The sequence below is a fragment of the Papilio xuthus genome, unplaced genomic scaffold (genome assembly GCF_000836235.2).
Source record: "Papilio xuthus unplaced genomic scaffold, Pxut_1.1 DF825946.1, whole genome shotgun sequence".
In the NCBI taxonomy this organism is placed as follows: Eukaryota; Metazoa; Arthropoda; class Insecta; order Lepidoptera; family Papilionidae; genus Papilio; species Papilio xuthus.
In genome coordinates, this window is record NW_013532703.1 from 4,202,664 (window position 1) to 4,226,533 (window position 23,870).

At 32.4% G+C, this 23,870-nt stretch overlaps 4 protein-coding genes across 5 annotated transcripts; 3 read left to right on the forward strand and 1 right to left on the reverse strand.

Moving 5' to 3' along the window:
- The first annotated feature begins 290 nt into the window (after positions 1–290).
- On the forward strand, positions 291–2,334 carry LOC106124118 (cysteine and glycine-rich protein 3). Of its 2 annotated transcripts, none has more exons than XM_013320582.1 (5): positions 291–538; positions 821–985; positions 1,117–1,251; positions 1,380–1,676; positions 1,905–2,334. In XM_013320582.1, exons 1-5 carry the CDS (start codon positions 418–420, stop codon positions 2,303–2,305), a joined length of 1,119 nt encoding a protein of 372 aa, XP_013176036.1. In that variant the 5' UTR covers positions 291–417; the 3' UTR covers positions 2,306–2,334. The 2 variants fall into 2 exon arrangements, with proteins under 2 accessions (XP_013176036.1, XP_013176037.1); XM_013320583.1 differs by lacking the exon at positions 1,905–2,334 and adding an exon at positions 1,871–1,883 and having other exon boundaries at positions 293–538.
- A 369-nt stretch (positions 2,335–2,703) lies between these two features.
- Positions 2,704–5,965, forward strand: pasi2 (Protein). Its single transcript, XM_013320382.1, has 7 exons — positions 2,704–2,793; positions 2,867–3,048; positions 3,139–3,271; positions 3,485–3,614; positions 3,876–3,970; positions 4,699–4,935; positions 5,200–5,965. Exons 2-7 carry the CDS (start codon positions 2,981–2,983, stop codon positions 5,293–5,295), a joined length of 759 nt encoding a protein of 252 aa, XP_013175836.1. The 5' UTR covers positions 2,704–2,793; positions 2,867–2,980; the 3' UTR covers positions 5,296–5,965.
- A 2,668-nt stretch (positions 5,966–8,633) lies between these two features.
- On the reverse strand, positions 8,634–19,663 carry ifc (delta4-sphingolipid-FADS-like protein ifc). Its single transcript, XM_013321758.1, has 7 exons — positions 19,305–19,663; positions 11,169–11,345; positions 10,474–10,613; positions 9,870–10,083; positions 9,643–9,708; positions 9,414–9,559; positions 8,634–9,165 (listed from the first exon to the last, which is right to left on the reverse strand). The coding sequence occupies exons 1-7, from the start codon at positions 19,384–19,386 to the stop codon at positions 9,025–9,027; spliced, it is 966 nt and encodes a 321-aa protein (XP_013177212.1). The 5' UTR covers positions 19,387–19,663; the 3' UTR covers positions 8,634–9,024.
- A 458-nt stretch (positions 19,664–20,121) lies between these two features.
- Positions 20,122–22,955, forward strand: RpS3A (ribosomal protein S3A). Its single transcript, NM_001312262.1, has 7 exons — positions 20,122–20,206; positions 20,497–20,593; positions 20,870–20,955; positions 21,419–21,514; positions 21,785–21,932; positions 22,306–22,467; positions 22,786–22,955. The coding sequence occupies exons 1-7, from the start codon at positions 20,145–20,147 to the stop codon at positions 22,927–22,929; spliced, it is 795 nt and encodes a 264-aa protein (NP_001299191.1). The 5' UTR covers positions 20,122–20,144; the 3' UTR covers positions 22,930–22,955.
- The last annotated feature ends 915 nt before the right edge of the window (positions 22,956–23,870 follow it).

The following is a 23,870-nucleotide window of genomic DNA, read 5'->3' on the forward strand; positions in this document are numbered from 1 at the left end:
ACGATTCGATTTGACTAGTGATGTACCCACAGCTTGAATTTTTAAGATGGAGCACGAGAGCACGATGGAGTTTTAAATGTAGTAAAACGATAAATCTTTAACCATGGCTGATGTGAACACTCACGAAATGATAGTTTGTTTCGATTCTTCTAAGACTTAAATTATTTTAAAGACCGTAACTAAATCCAGCAACCCGAAACCGATGGGTGAGTGTAATCGTGAAAACTTTTTGATATCATGAAAAGTGTTGTTCTAAATTTAAAAATCTCTCGTAATCGCCTTTTCTGTTTTGTTTTCTTTATTCAATCTGTCATTAATTTGCCTTGGTAGCATTTTGCTGATTCACTAAAATTCTTACAGGTTTTCCTGGCTCAACATTTTCCATCATAAACAATACAAAATTGCCTATTATCAGTAATGGATAAAAGTCAAGATAAGGCGAAGAAATGCTTCTGTGCAAGATGTTTTCTTCCGGTTGAAGATGAAGATAAAGTGGACATAGAGGGACAGAACTTTCACAAGATATGTAGCATGTGCTGTAAGTTACAAAACTTATCAAAACTTTTAATACATATTTATATGGTCTCTACTTTGTTTTATAATAAAACTGGTGGTCTTTACTACAGAAAATGTGCGTAACATGCTGTTTTTTTTCTTAAGTGCCAAGTGGTATCTTTATCCTTCCCTCCTTTTATCTTGTAACTGTTCCCTGCTATGCATTTTATTCGGTGTCAATAAGCTTTTGGGTTGGCTTACGTTTAACATTAGACCAGTTGCGCGCTCATTCGTCTCTTCTTGCTACCACAAACACATGTTCCAGGCGTATGTCGAAGGATTCCATCAGCTGTAAAGATGTTCTACGGCCACGTATTCTGCAACGAGTGTTTCAAGACTCACGTGCTATGCAGATTTAAAAATGATGCCCCCCACGTTCACTCTAATAGCTGGTGGATGCAATGGGCACCTGGCCCAAAACCACCACAAAGTAAGTGAATGGTTTCTTTCGTGTATGTATCGTTTCGTTTCGTCTTCTGTGTACTCATCTCTCCTATTTACTTCACAACTATATCGTTTATGAATGCAACTTCCAGTTTTTATCTCGATATTTTTAACTAGGCGAAAAAACTTCTCAAGACGGAAACACGACAGTACCGAAAAGGTCGATTTGCTCACGTTGCTTGCAGCCAGTAGACGACGACAGTAAAGTTGAAATCGGCGGACAAAGCTTCCATAGCCAGTGTGCTAGATGCTGTAAGTTGTCTTTAATATTATTCACATTGTTTATCTCTTAACTAAATCCATACATGTCTTACATAAACATTGTAACAGCTTAACTTGAGGACTTTTTTTGTATTTATAAAATCTATTTACTTTAACAGATTTCTGCCATGAAATTCCGACTTCTAAGCTCAAGATTTACTATGGGCAAGTTTTCTGCGAAGATTGCTTCAATCGTCACGTTCTCAATCGTGGCAAGGACAATCCTTCCGATTTCTTTAAGCATTGTTTCGAGCACTGGCAGAACAATGCTTTTTTCGCTGAGAATATGCAACAATTTATGAATGGGAGCAAGGAGAATGCTCCATTTATATTCATGATGCAAGGCCCCCAACCGCCTTTCTGTCGTTGCGGCACCGGACCGCAAGAATGGTTCCAGCAAAATGAACCAAAGAAATGTTAGTAGGCTTTATTTATCATATTTTTATCGTACCTAAACTCCAAATAGTTTTAGATGTAAATTCTAATGGGTAATGGGTAGTTAGTATTTGGCATACATATAGCTCAAGAACTAGAGAATTTGAAGTGGTTAAGCACTAAAATTCAGACACGACATATCACTATGGTATAATAGTAATTATTTTGTCTGTAGGTGCGTAATGGTTGAAAATGAAACATTTTCACAGCACCGGCCACATATTCTACTGGTGGGGAGTCTTTCGGCACTTGTGATATATCATTTGAGTTTTGCACAGAAGTATCGGAAATACCAAGCCGCGCTTTTACAGAATCAGCAAATGAAGAAAATTTTGCCGTAACCGGTGCGATGCAAAAAATTGAAAAGCTAACAAAATACCTACAGAAAAATGACTATATCACAAAAAACTGCAAAAAATGGAAAAACTTTGTTGATTTTGATGACAAGGTTTCAATTGAGCCTAAAATTGATGAATCTATCTCCGGTTGGATCGATTTACAAGATCGCAAAATGGAAACACAGCAATGTCCTAAGTGTTTGTGGCAATGTGGTCCTATTTATGTTAACAGTGATTATTTACAGAATGAAATTGTTTGTGGAGATTACTAATATTTTGAAATAAAAACTTGTTGAATCTCCTTGTTGAAAACTTATTTAAACTAATATGATGAAAAGACGGTACCTTATTAGAAGTCTTCGAACGACGAGTAGTGAGACCAGACAGAGTCCAGACCTTCTCGGGCTCTATCAATGAGTGGGAGTTCTCGAACTGTAGGAAGAAAAAGTGGTGTGGGTACTAAAAGTTTTTGATGAAATCTGACCACAGGCTAAAACTTGGTTCATTTTGTCAAGTTCACTAAATAGGTTCCTTTCATTTGTAGGTAGGCATATTTTTTCAATCTACTCATTTTAAAAACCTCGGATTCTACGGAGTCTATCGATAATGAATATACTCTGCGCTGTACTTGTATTTTCATCTGTTTCCTTTACGTCTTTGACAAAAATCTGTAACGATTTCGTGCTGTTTACTCTTTGACAGCACCAACAACATAAGTAAAATTGTAAAATAAATTCGTTTTACAAATTCCATAAGATAGGTGTGGCACAACATTTCTTATTAGAAATTTGTATTTTCTTAGTACGGAATTAACAGAAACAAGTAAATTTAAGGAAGGACCAGTGGTTAGAACGGGATTTACACTGAAGATATTTCAATTTCCTATGTTTCGGCATCGACAACGAAGGCGGGGTCTCTACCATACAAGTAAATAACATACGAAAATCATGTACGGACGAAAAACTCCATCGACTTATCGTTCTACACCGTCAGTTTATTCACACTATACGGGAAGGTATGTTATATTTATTTCCTAGTTATTTAATAATATTTTTTGAATTCGTGGGATTACTTCAACAATATAATTTAATGTCTAACATTATAGGTCATCAACAAACCTTCGCTCATCAAAATCTGTGAAGTCGTTACGTCTACCATGGTACATGAAACCTATTTTACACGATGCATTCCTTCTCGACCTTCAAAGAGGCTCCTTACTCACGGGTTTCGTTTCAGTTGTAAGTTGTAAACATTTTTAGTATCCGAACAGTTTAACCAACATATCAGTTGTATGCGAAAAATTATGATGACACTGAATTTGAAACTTAAACAATTAATTTGTGCATCATTACAATGTCTACAATCTCTAATAGGAGTGATAGTACAAGTTGAAATATAAAAGTTTTGCATGGACATGATTTTTCTACATTCTTTTACATTTTTATTTTCAGTTCATAGCTCTCTTTACATTTGCTCAAAGCATATTTGACTTGTATTGCTTGGGCATGGCAACACCAGGAGCAGTACATTATGGATATTATGTATTTAGTTTCCAGTTTGTATATGTCGGAAGTGCCCCTGGTAAGATTTTATCTTAATTTATTCATTATGTACAGTCAAGGAAGTTAATTTCTTATTCAGGTGAAATGTCAGGAACATAATAAAATTAGGTTGAAAACCTAACATTGCAATATACATATGTGTTATCAGATGTATAATATTTGGTCCTAAATGAAAATGTAATATATTTATTGTACATTATGTAAAATTAAGGAATGTTTTCTTTCAAACTTGTACTTTATACAAGTGACATTATCTATAATAAGTTTTATTCATTTTCAGTCCGCAATGTATTAATTGTATTTTCGTTGTTTTCCTGGATTGGATCTGTGGCTGTACTTATAACAAGTATCTTGCTAATTGTTGCATTAAGAAAAGTGAGTACATATTTACATTTTTGATATTATAAATCCTCTAAAATTTCTTAAAATTATGTGCCTTTAAGATTTTTATTTGTAATATTATAGATTAGTATTTGCATTTATATCACACTCACAAATCATATATCATGTAATTTACACAATTTAATTGTATTTCTACATTTTACATAATTTTCTATAACATGTCATTTTCATTTCATTATTGCTGCCTATTTTAAAGCTAGTAAAGACTGGAAAAAATAAGGTATCATTTAATCATAATTTTCATAGCTGTATTCATTTTGATGAACAATTAATTGTTGTTTAAGGGGTGTAGTAAATGAAGTAATTCTCCGGAAAGGTTCTCCATATTGTTAACATAGAATTTGACTGTATTGACATTCGTATTAATACACTAACTGATGCCTGATACTCCTTCCAGTGGAGTAAAAAAAAACGTACTTGCCTATGTGTTCTTCCAGACTATGTTCTACATCTATGCCAAATTTCAGCGACATCAATGCAGCCTTTCTGGACAAACCTTCTAATAAACATCCTTCTATATATTTAAAAATTTCAATTTATAATATTAGGAAGAGTAAGATGTATTAATAAAAGTGTCAAGACTATTGAATCATATCATTAGTAGAGCTAGTATACTTGCATGGTACACTTTGATCACAAGCACAATTCTATTATTCAAAAAATCAAAGTACATGCTAAACTTTACTTAATTTGTCTTCAAGGAATACGAGAAGAAGATTGTACCATGGCTGTACACATTTGGTGTGTTCATACTGTTCCGTACAGTTGCGTTTATATTTGCTGCAATAGTCAATGACATGATATTCTCCTACAATGTCCTGATGTGCCTCTGCTGGGTTGTGTTCTCTATTGTGGGCGTTTATGGCTGGCTGCTTGTCTACAGTCTTTATTTAGAATTGGCTGATTTGACTAAATTGGAAGATCTGGCTCATTTAAGGGTGAGTTAATTTTTATTTTGTTAAAGTGAAGCATTATTTAAATGTTTAGTTATAAATTTTTCTCATAAATATGTTTCCGAGCTAGTAAAAAGTTTTCTTATTAAGATGGCATCTCACATTGAAGTTACAACTATGTCTTTAATCTTAATTAACTAAGAACACTTAAGTTGTATACATTATTTGTGAATAACTCATATTATACTACACTTAGGGATGCTTTTAGTGGCAGTCAGTGCTAAAAGTCTAAATTAATATAATTTCCAGATGGGCACAATGGCATCATTGAATGCATCACTAGCGGGCTCCAGACCTACGACACCTCACAGCACGGTGTCTACTATGCCAGCATCACAGATATGATGCGAGGAGTCCGACAGCCAACAGGCTGCGGAGGTACAGCCCCTCACTTCCGAAGGTGGGTTTGAGACACCAGTGTAACACTGAAATTCTAATTGTTTTATACATTGTATATCCAAACTCTTGTAAGACATATATTGCCATCCTTTTTATCCTCTTTGAAAGATAGAGATAGCTATATTGCTTGAATACATGTTTGTCCATTACTTTATTGACTGCACTGACATTTTTACATTACATTAGTTGATTCCGACTGTAATGGGGTGAAACAGTTGAATACTATCCCTATCTCTTTTTTTCAAAGAGAATAAGTGGGATAGCAATATAATCACAATCCAGGTTTTAAGTCTATCGAGATCTATTCACTCTATATGTAAATATTTTGACTTTACAATATAATTTGGACGAATCAATTATGGAATTTTTCATATCATATTTCAATCTTTTGCTAATAAAGTTTACATATGTCTGTATTTATAAAGGACTGAATTGGATCAAAATCGTACAAAAGAATATTTGTAACTTAATATTTAAGAATATAAGTGCACTTAAATAAATCATGTAAAATCAATGTAAACTTATGAATGTAAGTTTTCACTGCAGTAAATACAAAAAAATTGTCATCCTTTTATCTCTCACAAAGTTTTTGTAATTTGTGGCAGTGAAAACTCACTTTTACTTATACAATATTTTGTACTGTATATTATTTTAATAAGTAAATATATCGCTATTTGGTAGTCAATAATTTATAGTTTAGGTTTAAAAATATATTAAAGGATATATTTTTAAACCTAAATAATATCAGAAAATAAATGAGCCCTTATTTTGTTCGTAATATTTCGTCCATTGAATTAATTAAGAATAGATTTACAGTAATTAGTTTTTAGAATTAAAATAAATATTCTATTAATACCTTGAATCTCTTTTACATTAAATATGATTTATATTTTCGAAACAAAAATAGGTTTAAATTCAAAATGTTCTTTTGTAATACAAAGTAATTAATATTAAAGGCTACGTTACTTTAAGAAACTGTTATTTGTCATAGAAAAATTTAATGTTTATCATGTAATCACTGCCTTGTAACGCAATTTAAGTCTTATCTCAATAGGTTTAGAATACAATTTAATGTAGCAGGTTTCATAACATATTATTTAAATATTACATCAGTATTTGTAACAATTTAAGTTCATTTGAAAGTCAATATTTTTTATTGATAGGTTTTTCTTTGTTTCGCAGATAAAAATATTGTCTGTATATTTTTACTATTGATTTTATTAGAATCAAAATGCATTTATTTTATTTTTATTATATAGCTTGTGTCATGTGTATTGCGTATAACACGTTAAAGTACGAAATAACCGTGGGTTTCTGAGAAATTCTCTGTATAAAACATATTGTCATCCCTGTCATTATCTTGGACAAAACAGAGAAAACAATATGTTTTAACGAAGATGTTAGCTTAGGAACATAAGTCTGTATGTTATTAAGTTTAAGAATACACGAAGCCGTCCGATATTTTAAGTTGTGTAAGGAATTTTATAATTGGTATGAAATAAATGCGATTTTTAAGTTAATCGTCTTTTATCAGTGCAGTGAGGAAAGTCATCTACTATCCCACGATGTTTACAAGTTTTGTTGTAATTACACTTTAAGAAACTGTTACTTATCATATTTGGGCTTTGGAATAATAAATTCAATTCTAACCGTGGGTTTCTGAGTCCAAAACATATCTTATACAGAGATTTTGGTGCCAGAAACCCACGGTTAATGTATTATCTGTAGTAATCATTCTTTACAATTTATGACAAAGTTAGCTTCGAAAACATTCCTGAAGCTCCACCATTTGATAGTTCAATGTTTTCACACAGGACAATAGTAAAACAATAAATAAAATTTACAATATTTTATTATAACACTTGAAATGTAGACATAAAAACATAGATTCTTTGTACATTATACTATATACCTGTAATGTACGCACACCTTGCCAGAGTTAACATTACCTCAGTAATCGTGGGTTTCCGAGACCAAAATCCCCGATACATATCGTCGTCCCTCTCATTATCTTCAACAAAATAGAGAGAACAATTTTTATAGAGGGATATTGGTATCAGAAACCAACTATAAATATTGCAACTTTATAAGCAAATAACAATTGATATAAGCTATATATTTGGATGTTATAAAGCTGTATCTTATTGACGATATAAATGCATTATGACTAAGATGATTTGTGATTTTATGAATAGCCACAAAACAAAAATTATTCTGACACGTTGAATTGGCTGATATTTTTTTAATACTAAATATCTCGTAAATGAAATGAAATGAATCGTTTGTGATAACTTTTTATCACATTTTTAATCTTTTAAGAAAATTTCTAATGTTGAATATATAAAATTCTAAGTAATTCAAAGCAAAAAAAACTGCAAAGAATACATACATAAAATGCTCTAGAAAATCCCGAGTATTAATCGAATACATACATATTTTTAAACGAAAAGAAATAATTTGATAATAATTTTAAGCCAAAACCATAATTCACAAGAATATTCAGAAACGAAAATTATGGCAACATTCAATTTGCCAGCTAAATGCTATAATTACATTTATTTATCACACATTAATGTATTAAAATAAAACTAAAATGATTTCAAATAATATCTGTCCTATCACTTGATCAATAAAACGAACTTAAAACAGATTAAAAAAAATACGAAGTTGTTTATTGGAAGCTAATGTTAGAAAAATTGAATGAAATTGTGTTTTTTAGGCTGGAAACATTGCTCGCCATAGCTATAAATATGCGCTGACGTCACGCGCGTTATTCGGACCGCGCTCGGTCGCGCGTACGTTGGTCGACCGACGAACTAAGAGATTCTATGGATGTGGTTCCATAAGCATAAATTTGCTTTATTGTGATATAAACGTGTCATAGTTCGTCGTCAGCCTAGCACTTAATACATTTTCAAAACCAACGTTCAGTTTCTAGCCTTAACGAATAAATAAAAATATTGCGGTATTATACACAAGACAGATTAAAAAAAATGTTTTAGCTATGGTGTTTAGTGAAGACTGCTACTGGGTTACCATAAATAATAAAGACAACATAACACCTAATGATATTCAACATTTTATAAAAAAATTACATAAATATGTGATTAATATACAACATAGAAATCTTACTTTATGTAATACTTAATTCATCAAATATAATATAAATAACCTAAAAGCAACAAAATGAGTTTTAAATCATGCTTATATACAGAAAATTTTAATGGAATAAAAAAATATTTTTTTAAATAAATTCTTTACCATAAATTCATTGAAAATGTACTCAAATATATTCTTATTTGGCATAATTTGTCAATTCCAATATAAAAGTAAGAAAAAACTTTTATGACAAGTATTTTTGATCAGTAAAAAAAATGATACTTTATAAATGTAGGTTGATTTTGTATATAAGAATAATGACAGATAAAAACCTATATTTAATACAAATAAAGGTGTAAAAACTTTAACAAACATTTTAAACAGGGGCTCTCCTATTAGTGGAGTGAAAATTAAATATTTAATTTCATTTGCTAAAAAAAAAATTGATAATAATTTTCAAATAACTTCGGATTTTCTATCTACTTATAAAATTTAATTTAATGATTCTTTTAGCATAGGCTAGTCGCATGTCACAGTGTGGTCTTGGGTTCAACTCGGGTAAGAGCTGTATGTGACCTAGCTCTTTAAGCCAAAGTGCTTACGCTTTATCCGGGCGTAGGGTCCTATATCCGGGTCCATTACGAAGTCGTAGAGGACACTGGACCAGCTTGTATGATGCGGCAGATCATCGTAGAACTCGGGCGCTATACGTTTAACCTGGAACAAGGATACCGAATAAAATACTAACCAGGAAAGGATATGAATTCCTTTTTCAACGATTAATTTCTATATTTTATGTTCTACTAATCAAATTATATCATTTGAAACTCATATTGGAGATATAGTGAAAGAAATTCGCAGCCATTTTATAGTGGCCATCTTGGATTTATTCACACTGTATTCTACGAGTCAAGCCCTTTATGTGATAGCCATTTTGTGGTAGTGACCATGTTGGATTAACAGACCTCTGGCAATCTGCGGCCGGGCACGGCGGGGAAGTCGTGGTGCTCGTTGTGATAGCCCACGTTGAAGGTGATCCAGTTGAGTGGGCCGTAGTACGAGTAAGTCTCGAAGCCTTTGCGGAACATGTAATGCTCTGACACGAAGTGACCTGATACACACACAATCATTAAAATAAAAAATGATAGATTGACTTCAAATATATTCCAAAGATGATTTGGAATTGGCTATTACCTGCTACTGGATGTATACCCATCGCCATGAAGGAACCCAACAATAAGTACCATAGCGCTCTCCAACCTGGCGATAAAAAACAATTTAAATTATTAAATTAGGTATTAGAAAGCAAAAGGCTAATGAAAGGTTTTCATCACTTAAATGTTATAAATAACGGCTTAGGTGAATAATTATCAATCTAGTAATGCATATTAACCTAAATAATAGAACAATAATTGACTCACCAAACAGTTCAACGACAACCGCGTCAAAGAACAGCTGTATAACTAAATTGATCATCTCAAGCGGTGTGGGCGGCTTCGGCCTGACCACCAGTGGACGCAGCGCGTAGAAGAACGGCTGCAGAAACAACCAGACTAGCTTCCCCCCAGTCGTACAGAACAACTTCGCCTCCAATAATGTGGGTAGATCTACATCTATCACTTCATCGCCTTGGTACTGAAAAATATAATGTTACTTGTAACTTAATTTAGCCTTTGTGTTCTTCCAGACTATGCTCTACACCTATGCCAAATTTCATCCGTTCTTTAGATATCTTCTTACAAACATCCATTCCTCCATATCAATCCAAATTATTTATAATATTAGTAAGTTTTCCTTATGTCTACGGTACGTCTCTACAGCAAGACGGAGAAGGTGCGAGGACGAGTAAAAAACGGATTACCGTGGGTTTATGAGACCAAAATCTCGGTAAAAAACATACCATTTCTGTCATTGTCTTTGACATATCAGAGATGACAAAATGTTTTAAACAGTGATTTTCTCAGAAACCCACGGTTAGTCAACCAACAGTAGCAGAATCCAAAGTAAAATATAAAAAGAAATTACTCTGTGGTGTTCCAAGTGATACTTCTTGAAGCTGATAGAAACAGGTACCCCAATCGGCAAGTTGGCAAAGAAGCCAAACAATCTATTATGCAACGGCCGATTGTGGCCGAACGCTAGGTTATGTGCGATCTCGTGTATTGCTGGAAACAAAAATACATTTTCAATATTAATTCCAAAAAATGTTTCTGAATTATATTTGCGTTATGCAAGAGCTTGAGATTTATTTTGATACAAAAGAACAGCAGTTGAAATAGCAGATATAATGTTGCAGTTTATTAGTAAAAGGCAGGTAAGTACCAATAGCTTTAATTTACGTAGACATTGTGAGTCATATCTCCCTATTCACGAAGATTTGTCGCACTTTACCACTAAGTCATAGACAACTTCTCATAGATAAGATAAACTACAAGTATTAAATTTATTATCAACGGAAATTTCTATTACATTCTATTATTTTTTGGTTAGTAATTATTTTGTTTCCTCCAATTTTATAAATTCCAATTTTACCGTGAAACATTCAACATTTCTCTGTAGTGTCTATGGCAGAACTGACAAAAAAACTCTTTCGTTTCATAGTGATCGAAATTAAAATATATTTTCGTCAACAACCCCAAAAGATTGAATTCAAATCACGATTATTTTAATTTGTATGCTAGTACGAAGAAAGTGTTTCAAGGTCGATTGCGTTCACTTACCTAACATGAGTGAATGATTGATGACACCACCAAAGCAGTAAGCAACAACGAGGAGGACTGGCCAGCTCATGTATTTGACTAGCGGCAGCATGAGCAGCTGCATCAGAACCATCGCCAACACCACCCATTTGAACAGAGGGTCGTAGCCGTACAGTTTCTTTATTTCGGGATATTTTTCTGTGAAATTACCAAATAAGAGTTACATAAATTAAAAAGATGACAAGATATGTTCGTGAGATCGGTAACATTATTTGGGATCGTGGTCAAGTTCTAATTTAAAGATATTACTATTAAAGTCTACGTATATTTTGTTCGCAGTAATGTTTCCGCATTCGCGGAGGTAAAGGTCCGTAAAGCCTAAGATATCTTTACCAAATTTTAATGTGTATTTTTACAAAATTGACGTGTACTCAATGAGGATTGTAATTTATGAAAATATCACTTAATACTTATTATGAATAAAGAAAGTTTATTACGATTTCATTACTGTTTGAGCTAACTACGTCACAATATTATCAAGTTCAGTAACACGTGAGAAATGATAACATTTTATATCGTCCGATATTTCTTTTGTTTTATAATAATAGCTGAATAGCAGTAATGTTTCATAAATCAAGAACTATGGCGCGTTTCCACAACGCGCGGACTCCGGTTACCACGTCCGTGTATTGAATCATGAGCTGTGGAAACACACCATAAGAAACAAAGAGAATCTAAGCATATTATTAATATTGGATGCGAAAAGAGGGATGACGTTTAGCCTATAACAATCTTCGAATGATTTCTCGTCAATTTCCATGCATTTCTAATTTTTCACGTGACGCATTACGATTCAAAGATCAAACCAAGATCAATGAATGCAAATAGTTCATTGACTTCCATTAAGCAATTAGTAGCCTACAGTAAAATGGACGTTAATTGATCTATGTACATCGACCACAATTGTAACGAAAATCGTAAGTTATTGCGATTTTGATTATGACATTGTTCGTTTTTTTTATAACAGAAGGGGGCAAACGAGCAGCGGGAACACCGATTTGTTCAACGACGCCCATGGACATCAGCAATACCAGAGGAACCGCAGATGCGTTGCCGGCCTTTGAGGTGGTGATAAGCTCGCTTCTTGAAGGACGTAGTGGTCGTAGACGACTTAGTCGTAGCGGTTTGGAAATACCGCCGAGGACAGACCATTCCACAACGCTGCTGTTGCGTTTATTTGTTGTTCGTTGATTTGACATTATTCGTCTGTTGTTCTAATTGTCACAGCTAATTAGAACAACTGACGAAAACAGTTACAAACATATCTTAATAGAAAAGAGAAGTAAGTTTTTTCATCAGATGGGTCAAAATATGAGCCAAGTCAAAAGTCTCGGTATACATGGTCTAACGTGAGAGATGTTGAGTCTGATTATTTTGACCTCAAGTACAAACAATAAACGTGATAGCCACGCTATAAAATAGTCGAATTATAAAGTGCCTACGTTGTTTTAATCGTCGAAAAGACGATTGTCAAATTTCAGCAAGATCAGTTGAGCCGATATAAAGATACCTTCAAACAAACATCCATCTATCCATTCATTCATCCATACATATATCTTACTGATATTAGATATTAATAAATGCGAATGTTTGTATGGATGGATGGATGTTTGTTTGAAGGTATCTCCAGAACTACTCAACGGATCTCGATGAAATTTGGCATACGTATAGAAAATAGTTTGGAAGAACACATAGGCTACTAATTATGGTTTTTTTTTTAATCCGTGCGGACTGAGTCGCGGGCGAAAGATAATAATGTTATATGGTAAGATGACTAGCTTCGTTTTAAATTAATGGAATGCTCACCGTTTGTATCATATACAAAACTTATGTAGTATCACAGAAGACGTAAGTATTTTTTTATCTTATCAGTATTCATTTACTCGCAATTAATTTGTACAAGATATTGTATCGATAACATGCTAATAGCTGATAACGATAGCACAGAGGACAACACATGGTCGAATGGAAAGTTTTCTTTTTGAAAATTATTTTGATTAAACTTATACTATCATGTTTATTAGGGTTCCCAACCTCGAAAGAAAAAAAACGGAACCCTTCTAGGATCACATTGTTATCCGTCCGTCTGTCTATCAACATACTTTTTTTCAAAAACGCATGAAGATATCAAGCTGGAATTTATATCAAATACTCAGGTCTGCTGTGCCTTAGTGCTGTGAAAAAATAAAACTTTTAAACCCGCGCAGTCAAAAGAAACGCAACGTCGCATATTTACGCAATTTTTGTACAATAAATAAACCAGCGTTTAATCCTTCTGATGTTAAATGGTGACCAAAAGATTGTACGCGGTAGCTTAGTATTTAAACTACGAGTTTATGATATTTTAAATTATGCGTTTTAATATTCCTACAAGGTCAATTGCCGCCTAAACATAGTGCATGATTTGCGATGAACTTATTACACGCACATACCACCAATTCAATGGACGAAGTGGATTATTAAAAAAATATAAAAAGATTTATCTTTAAAAAAACATATTTTTTAACCACAATCACGTAAATTAAAATTTCACCACAACTTTTTAATATATTATCATTTGTAATTAAAAAATGTCAGTAGATAATACAAATACACGTTTTTATCATTAACAGACAAAATGTGGATTAGTGCAAAATTTTGTGAATCATTTCAAACGAATATTTTAACCAACAAAAAGTATAATATTTAACAATTGCTTGTAACGTCTACAACGAGAAATCGCTTCATGAATTAATTGCTAAATCCTTGAGGCTATTGGCCGGCACGGAGTTTGAAAGTTTACTCATTTAGACCATTTTTTGTAATTTAGCTGAATTTTTTATATCATTAGGTGGCAAACGAGCAAGCAGCCACCTGGATTCGCCGAAATAGAGAAGCGACCGTTGTCCAAAGACATCGGCAAATGCAGATGCTTTGCCTACCTGTGCGTGTCCCCTTGCGTGAAATTCACTTCTCCCCATCCTTTCCTCATAAGGAATGAGGAAAAAAGAATAAAATTAGGCCTCCAGCATCATACTGGTACGAAACGCGGAATTGCTTCCACTTTACGCCTGTCTTCTGTGTGGTCATGGTATTGTACAAATGCAAAAAAAATCCTACACAACACCACATAACGAAATTCCAGATCCTCAAACCTGCGTTGATAAAATTTAATTCATAATGACTTGATTATATTTGTGCATAATAATCCTATTTGGAGATAGCAAATTGTCGCTATAGTATTATCTTTCCATACCTGTTATCGATCACGTAACCTTTTAGACAAACGTGTTACGTTAATCTTAATATAAATTATCTATAGCAAAATAATCCAAAGTCACCTGTACACTAATCACCTGTTTGACCGACAAATTTTATATATTCCCGTGAGTTTACACCGCCGAAGCATTAACACAATATTTATTACTAGCTGACGCCGTGACTCCGTCCGCGCGAAATTAAAAAAACATAATTTGTCTATGTGTTCATCTAGGCACATAGATAAATTATGTTTTTTTAATTACGTTTAATTACGTACATATATGGCAAATTTCAGGGAGATCCCTGCAGCCGTTCTTAAGATACTTTCTAATAAACATCCATCTATCCAAACATTCGCATTTATGATATTAGTAAGATTATCATCAACCTGCCCTTGTCCAGAGGTTCCCAAATTAATTTTCAAAACTTCATTGGTTTTGGTGCACCCCCATAACTAAACTGGTTCTTTATCTTTTGAACTCTCAACTTTTTTGAGTCTTCGTACACCTAAGTCTTTTGTGGACCCTAGGATTATCTAAATCGCTTTGAGTATCACTCGATTTTTAAAGAAACGTTTAAATAAAATTATTTTATAAGTCTGCGTTTTTTAGTTTAACAGTTCGACAGTTTTAAAAATACTTGTATTAATGATTATTATATTTATATTTCTATCTAAATAATAATAATTAAATATTTAATGACATATATGTTAAGAATCTATATAAACTTTAGGCAATAGATAAGAGAAGGTGCTGTCTCCTGAAACACAGTATTTGCTAGTTCAGGAGACAGAGCCCACAAAATTTTTGTGAAAATGTTTTTTTTTTTTTGTGTCAATAAAGAATTGTTTTTTTTTAATGATTAATAGTGGATGTTAAATTTTATCAGCAATTGTTAACTCTGTCATTGATAAAACTTTTTCCACTTAAACAGTGTCTTGTCTTGTCTTATCTATTTCGATAGTAGATTTGGCGATACATCCGGCCAGCTGGTCATACTTATCATCATACAAAATCATCGTCCTATACATATTACTATCAAATTAAAGACACATACTTTTTTATAACTAGCTGAAATCTGCATACGTAATCACCATAACAAAGGTAACAAATGCAAATGTGTGGATGGATGGATGTTTGTTAGACGATATTTCCACAACACCTGTATGAACGTGGATCTCGCTGAAATTTGGTATAGATGTAGACAAGTCTGGAAGAACACATATTGAGTTTTTTTTAATTCCGTGTTTACAGACCGCGCTAACGTTAATCAAAAATAAGGCCGGTTGGCTCAACTAGAGATTTTTTTTTAAATTCTGAAGTAAATAAAACGTTAAAAGAGGAATTTTCGAGATTTTATTACTATTCTTTTCTACAGACATTAATAACGCGACGTCGCTGGAACAAACTAGTTTTGTCAGACGGGTCTATTCGTGTGAACTGTGAACATTATTAATTAGCTTCAATTTACATACTAGCGCTTACACTTGAAAATATACAAGGCATTCACACGAGTTCTTGTGAGACGTATTTAGAGATAACTTCTGACGTATTATTTTGTTAGTAAGTTATAAAACTCCGTCATACATTACATATGTTATATTGTACTAGCTGCCGCCCGCGTCTCCGTCCTTGCGGTATAAAAAAAACATAATTAGTAGCCAAGGTGTTCTTCTAGACTATGTTCTATATGTATGAAAAATTTCATCGTGATCCATTCAGCCATTTTAGAGATACCTTCAAACAAACGAACATCCATCCATTTAAACATTAGTATTTATAATATTAGTATGAAGATCAACTTCAACATCAAGATCTTCTATCCTCTGGGCTTATTAGTTTTATCTATATAAACGTTACATGTAAAGGAACTTTCAGTTACTTGGATAGGCTGGACGATATGTTTCCTCTAACAAGATGGGCCGCTGATATTATGCAATGGTTACAGTAGTTCATTTTTCTTTTCCACTTCTATTTCCACTTAGCAATAAGTTCAACTCCGGATGCCGCTTTCTTTTGTATACCAGTCGGGCCAGTAGAAGACGCGCGACTTTATAAAAACAACTAACTGCAGTGTTGCTTCGAGTATAAACAGAAATACGAAAGTAGATCTCCATTCATCATGATATGGCCATTTTATCGCACACGCTTTTTATAAGGCAATAGTTATGTTTGTCAAATTTATCCTCGTTTGCAATGGAAAAATACTGTGAATTAAAAGTATGCATCATGTGCTATCGTGGTGCGTTCGTGTATAGAAGGATTATTGTTATTTCTATGACAATAAAGGTGTAACTGACGAATAAACTACTATAACAAAAATATATTTTCTTTCCTTAAACTTCGACTTATTACCAACTTCATCGTAAATACACAAGGAAATAGAATTTAAAATTTTCATTGGTCAAAACCATATTGTTTACGTAAGACCCGATTTCTTTGAAGTTAAGGAAGCCTCCTTTTACAATGAGGAGCGATTACTGAGTCTAGTTTTGTACCAACTACACGGTGGAATTGTGCGATATATCGTCGGATTTGTCATGCAACAATGAAAAGATCAATTTGTGGAGTGCTCACTCATTATTCTATTAGTACATCATAATGACATTGTTAATATCCTTGGCTATATTTGACACTGTGATTTTCATTGTATAGAAATATATAGCTATCTCCATTTTTTCAACAAGAATGAAAGGGATAACGATTATGAAATTATAAAATTCTCTTAATAATTCTAGGAGGACATAAAATTATTAATTTGATAGTCTGATACAATGGATACCTACTCTACATTTTTAAGTCTCTGTATATTACACAATCATTAAGTTAGAAATCAAACCCCAAATATAAGATCATCAGTATATCTACTGTGCTACTGACTCTCAACAAGTTTTGAAACATTGCAATGTAGTAGCCTGTCGTTGTACTAGCCAATTAGGATGTTAGCATACATTGGCTAAAGCAAACAATGGTAATGAGTTACAAGGAATTATCAAGTTACTATGACCATGTAGATATGAGACAATCAATTAAAGAAATTTTTCACATTTTGTTACAGTCTAACTGATTAATATACAGGTTAAATATCCTTATTATGGTATAAGGAAATTCAACAGCTAATTATCAAAAGCTAAATATATGCTGTCATCAATTTTGTTGCTTCTAGCATAACTAATGCTAAAGCCAAACTGTTAATGAATGGAATTAAAAATAAAACCGGGATTAAAATAAATAGTAATTTTATCTGTGCCAAATTTCAATAATAAACATCAAACCATTGCAGAGATATCAAGAAAATATGTTAATATACCACTGGAACTGTAAACAAACTGTGTTCTACATTTGTACTAACTTCCAAAAAGTTCTGTTTTGCCAATCTAAAGATACTTAGTAACAAACATCTATTGATTCATCCATCCATACATATGCATTTATAAAATGTGTAAGATTAAACCATAATCTAAAGGGAATTTTACCATGCAAAGAGTAAGCACTCATTATCCTTTCTTAAATGTTTTGCTCGCAATTGATGGTCACCCTATAATCACAGAATGTTTGAACAAGGGCCATATAAACTTGTAGTCATTTTTCCAAAGACTTTATTGCATTGATAAGATAAGCACAACATGCAACATAATCCAAATAAAACCAGATATTTGGATTAAGGCAATTCCTTTTAAATACTACATTACAAAAATATTTATAATTTACACAGATTTACATTCTCGGTATGTAGTCTATATTATAAATGCAAATATTTGGATGGAAGGATGGATGGATATTTGTGACAAGTTATCTTCAGAAAGGCTGCATGGATTTTGTTAAAATTTGGCATACATATAAAACATGGTCTAGAAGAATATGTAGGCTACTAATTAAGTTTTTTTTAATTTAATTCTGCATGGAAGGAGTCACAGGCAACAGCTAGTCTTAGATAAATGTTATACCAGTATATTTCTTTTATTTAATTAATGCTGATTTCTAAGGTTTATAGTTTATAGTAAAAATATATTATACAATAATAAAATATGGAAGACTGAAGAAGCTAAGTTAGAAATAAGTAAAAGCTAAGTAAAAAGAAACTGTTAGGAAGATGGGCTACAATTAAGTTGTGGTAACATTAAACTTATATTTCTTGTAGTAAATAATTATTACTCCAAGTTTCTTTATTACTCTTATAAATAATAATTCAAGGAGCCTTGACCATGACATTGATATGCAGGTTTAAGAGTAAAGTCTTTAGTAAAGTCCCACAACATTTAAGAAAAATCAGTTCATAAAAAGTTTGAAGGTTTTTGATAGAATCCAAATGATAAAAATGTGTGCTTTTGAAATATTGTAACTAAAGGAAAAACTATCACATAATTATTATAAGTAAAATATTCAAATCAAATGGTAAAATATAAATTCAATATGCTCATAGTTAAAGTAATTATTTAATATGTATTTGATGCTTTTTGAAGATTAAGAGATAGAAGATTAGAAGTTATTAGTTGTTAATGACAAATAACTAATTTTAGAATATGAATTTCTCATGAATTTGTTAACCTTAAACCTTGTGGGTAATGTTAATGTAGTGTATAGTGATAATACAATCGTGAAAAAATATTAGAATCTATTTTAGTAAGGTGACACACGTAACAGATAAACATTTTCAGCATCACGCCCATTCTTTGAGACAAACAATATGAATACAAAAATTAAGCCTGCAATAATATATTAAGATAACAAATATACGTGCAAAGGATCGTATTTAAACAAATATCGCTTGTCCTTTTAGTTCGAATTAGTTGAATTAATTTACATTAAGTGGCATCCATTTGAATACACTAAAATAAAATTTGCGGTTGAAACTTACCTAAAATGATCTTCCGGCGGCTAGCGTGTGGCTCCTCGGTATGAACCCATTCGAAATCATTCCGCGATACATGAGCTCCCATATTAAACACGGAAAACCGACACTTATGATAAAATTTAAAACATTATTTTTTTTCCAAACATTAACAAGTTTAAGCCCGGCAAAATCAAAAAACGGCAGGAACGATTCAATCAATTTAATTAACCACACGTGACGGTATTCGAACACACACCAACGAGAGATTAAAAGAAACTTGAGTAGTATTTCAGTGCTTTTAGGTTTCAAACGAAAAGTGTTAAAACGATAAACGATGAGGTCAGATAATAATTGACAAGCAAAAACGTCTCAATCAACTGACAGATGCCACAGTCTGACAATGACACTGACACACAAAGAGTATGACACACTTCGAGCTACCATCGAGTAACAAATTTTAAAATTGACTTAAAATCTATTTTACAATTTAAATATAATAAGAGTAGACATTAATTTTGAACTGTGAAAATTAGTGAAGTAAATGTATTTATCTATTGTGTTCATTTTTACATCATACAAATTAATATCTGCCTTTCAAACAGATTAAACGGGAAGGTTATTTTAATAGAATTATTTATTATGTTCAAAAAATATTCGGATCCAAAATATATAAGAACGTTAACGGTTATGATTATATACATAAGTGACTTTAATAGTTACATAATTCACATTCATATATTTTCACAAAGAATATTTTTTCCCTTTCCACACGAACGTGTATAATCTGTAGTTACCCCTTCCATAAACTTGACAGATTTTGCGTCCATAAACAAAAAATTGTCTTTCTGAAGTTTGTGTCTGAACATGGCGGTTGGTAAAAATAAAGGCCTATCCAAAGGCGGTAAAAAGGGCGTTAAAAAGAAGATGTAAGTTAGTAATAAAATCAAATATTTGTAACGAATATAGTGTTTTAGATATCTAAGCCTCAATATCTGATTTGTCACTGGTGATTGCTGTGATATCGGCGGATAATGTTATGTGTCTCGTGTTATGTTGTGTTAAAGTTTATTTCTTGTAAAGTATAATACTACTGCTATTAATCAGAGTAGTGATCACATTCGCCTATTCCAACGATCTATATAAAATGTTCATGTTACAAGTTTTTTGAATAAAACATAGTTGTTGCGAGGTTATAAAAACCTTAATTTTTTTTCAGCGTTGATCCGTTCACCCGCAAAGACTGGTATGATGTTAAGGCACCGTCTATGTTCACCAAAAGACAAGTGGGAACCACCCTTGTCAACCGTACTCAGGTCAGTTCTTTAAATTAAGGCACTCAGGTTGTCGTTCTGTATTCTATAACCTGTATCTTTTAATTTAACCACAGGAGGCAGTGAAAGTTTTGTTCTATGAACACGTGGGTGTCACTGTCCTGTAATTTTTAAATGATGATCCACCTAGCTCGCAATGACACAGAACTGATGAAAACATTTGTTCCCTTTTGATTTTATCACTGAAAAGATTATATATAACTTATTACAAGCTGCCTGTACAATGAATGTATTGCTAAATAGATTGTTTTATTATAGGGAACAAAAATTGCTTCTGAAGGTTTGAAGGGCCGTGTGTTTGAGGTCTCATTGGCTGACCTACAGGCTGATACTGATGCTGAAAGGTTTGTATTTTATGTCTAGTATTTGAACCAAGCACTAAAAACTTCATAGTTAAGGTTATTTTGAATGGTTATATGAAATACTAATAAAATATTTACCTTAAAAAAATACTTAACCTAAAATGTCTATTGCAGTCCAGCTATATGAAAGTAACCACATGGCTTTTGTATCGTTTCAAACTGCATAAATAAATTGCACCAACATGAAAACGGGCCTTTGCATTTTATTGGAAGGCATTTCATGTAGTTGTTACATTATTTTAAACAAGTTAAAAAGTGAAATTATTATACATAAAGTTTAACATTAGATGGGCATTGTTATAATTTGAAATTTGAGTTTTACTTCTGTTTACAAAATTATGTCGAGCTTAATACATACATCACAAATTAAATTCAAAATGCAATAGGTTATTTTTAGTAATAGTAGCATTTAAATATCGGAACACTGACGGCAAATTTGTTTTAGGTCTTTCCGCAAGTTCCGTCTTATTGCTGAAGATGTGCAAGGTCGTAATGTGCTCTGCAACTTCCATGGTATGGACCTCACTACTGACAAGCTCAGGTAAGTTTATCTTGTTTAAATTTTTTTTGCAGTCCAGCTATATGAATGTACTATTATTGTCTTCATATCGTTTCAAACTGCATAAATAAATGCTGTAACATGATAAAAATCTTTATTTTTTTAATAAGGATATTTATGTTATTGCTACAATAGAATATCTTTGAAATATTAACATATTTTATGCCAAAATGTGGCATTGAATGTGGTTGATTAATGGTTAAAATTCTTTTTCATTATTTGATTATTAATGTCTTAATATGTTGTTTGCAGATGGATGGTCAAGAAATGGCAGACACTTGTGGAGGCCAACATTGATGTGAAGACCACAGATGGATATCTCCTTCGTGTGTTCTGCATCGGCTTCACCAACAAGGACACCCTTAGCCAGCGCAAGACCTGCTATGCCCAGCACACACAAGTGAGTATCTATTTATACTATGATATACATTTACATTTTGTACAAAATTTTATAGACTACAAGCTTTTTGTCATGACTTTGTCTGCATGGAATTAAAAAACATACAAGTCTCCTTCTAGACTATGTTCAATCCAATGACTATAAAAAGTATTTGGTTTGTAATCAATTAAACTTTTTTATTTCTTGATTTCATGCACACAATTTTCCAGGTTTTTGAGATAAAAGCAACTTCCGTTGATATAAATTTTGTTGCATAGATGTGAAAAAACATAATGCTTGTCATGATAATAACATTTACTTGAAATGAGATGTATAATCTATGTATATAATTAAATTAATGTTAACTTTGTAATATAACAGATTGGATTTCTAGGTACGAGCCATCAGAAAGAAAATGTGTGAAATCATCACCCGTGATGTGACCAACTCTGAGCTGCGTGAGGTTGTCAACAAGCTCATTCCTGATTCCATTGCTAAGGACATTGAGAAGGCATGCCTTAGCATCTATCCTCTTCGTGATGTCTGCATCAGGAAGGTAATGATCAAAAGAAAATCTCTTATAGAAATACCATAGACCAACTGGGTTTCTGACATCGAAATCTCTGTCTAAAATATATTTTCATCCCTGTCTTTTATCTTTGACAAAACAGAGATACAATATGTTTTAAAAATGGATTCTTGATTTATCAGTGATGCACCCAATTATTTCACTTTTTTATGATGACACACTCAGCTCGCAATGATAACTCACATGATGAAACTTCATGTTCCCTTTTGATTTTATATCTGATGTTTTATTCCATTTAAATACTCCTTTCAACAGTAGTGCAATGCTAATGAGAGCTGTTTGCAGGTGAAAGTGCTGAAGAGGCCTCGTTTCGAGATCTCCAAGCTGATGGAACTTCACGGGGAAGGTGGCGGTGGCAAGCGTGGCGAGGCGGGCGACAAGTCCGACCGCCCCGAAGGCTATGAGCCCCCCGTACAAGAGAGCGTTTAAGTCTAATATACTTTTAAAAAACTGGATTTTTCGTTTTATTTACGACTCGCGTTACTTTCAGTTATCTATCTACAATTAATATTAAATCGTTTTTTATTTAAATTCTCTGATCGCATGACTCCAATGACTGATTTCATATTCACATATTGCAGGCTTGTTGATGGCTATTCATTTGCTACTATAGTAAGTAGAATAATGAAAACTGGGCTATGAAATAAAACAATATATAATTATAATTCTTTGTTTATATTATTTCATCACAAATCCTAGCATGTGCTTTAATCTTTTCTTGATTTTTACATAAAATCATTGGGTAAAGATTTTTTAGCATTTCTAGTCAGTTAATTATCTGCATTTTTCATAAATGTAACGCGGAAGTTTTATTTTAACTGGCAACACAACTATGCGATACAGATAAATATTAAAAAAAACATTTATTACTTTATAATATTAAACAATATTAAACAATTAGTACATATTATCACATTGTGCTATATATTTGGATAAAATTGGTTTATAAAATAAAATATAAGTAGACGAGAACAGTTTAAAATATAAAAGTAGGTATTCGTAATAAACTTAAAAAATAAAAATAATATTTACCTACCTATCTGGATTTATAAATGTGACTTAGGACTAACCAAAGTTACTCTAATCTTTTATGAAGGCTACCAGAAAGTGACTGAAAGTTTATCGTGATGGTTTATTTGTGTTAAGTGAAATATAAACAGCTTTCAATAACAGATGTGCTATACCCAAGATGAACTTTATAAAAGGTAGCAAATTGGTAAGTTTCTAATGCATTTTTATATAAAAAATAAATATAGTTTATCATTTCTTATTTAGCTTTAGTATAAAATAATGACAAATATAGAAACTGAAGAATACCTTCATCAAAGTAATAGGTTTTACAAAGGATAAAAATGGAATTTACAGTTAAT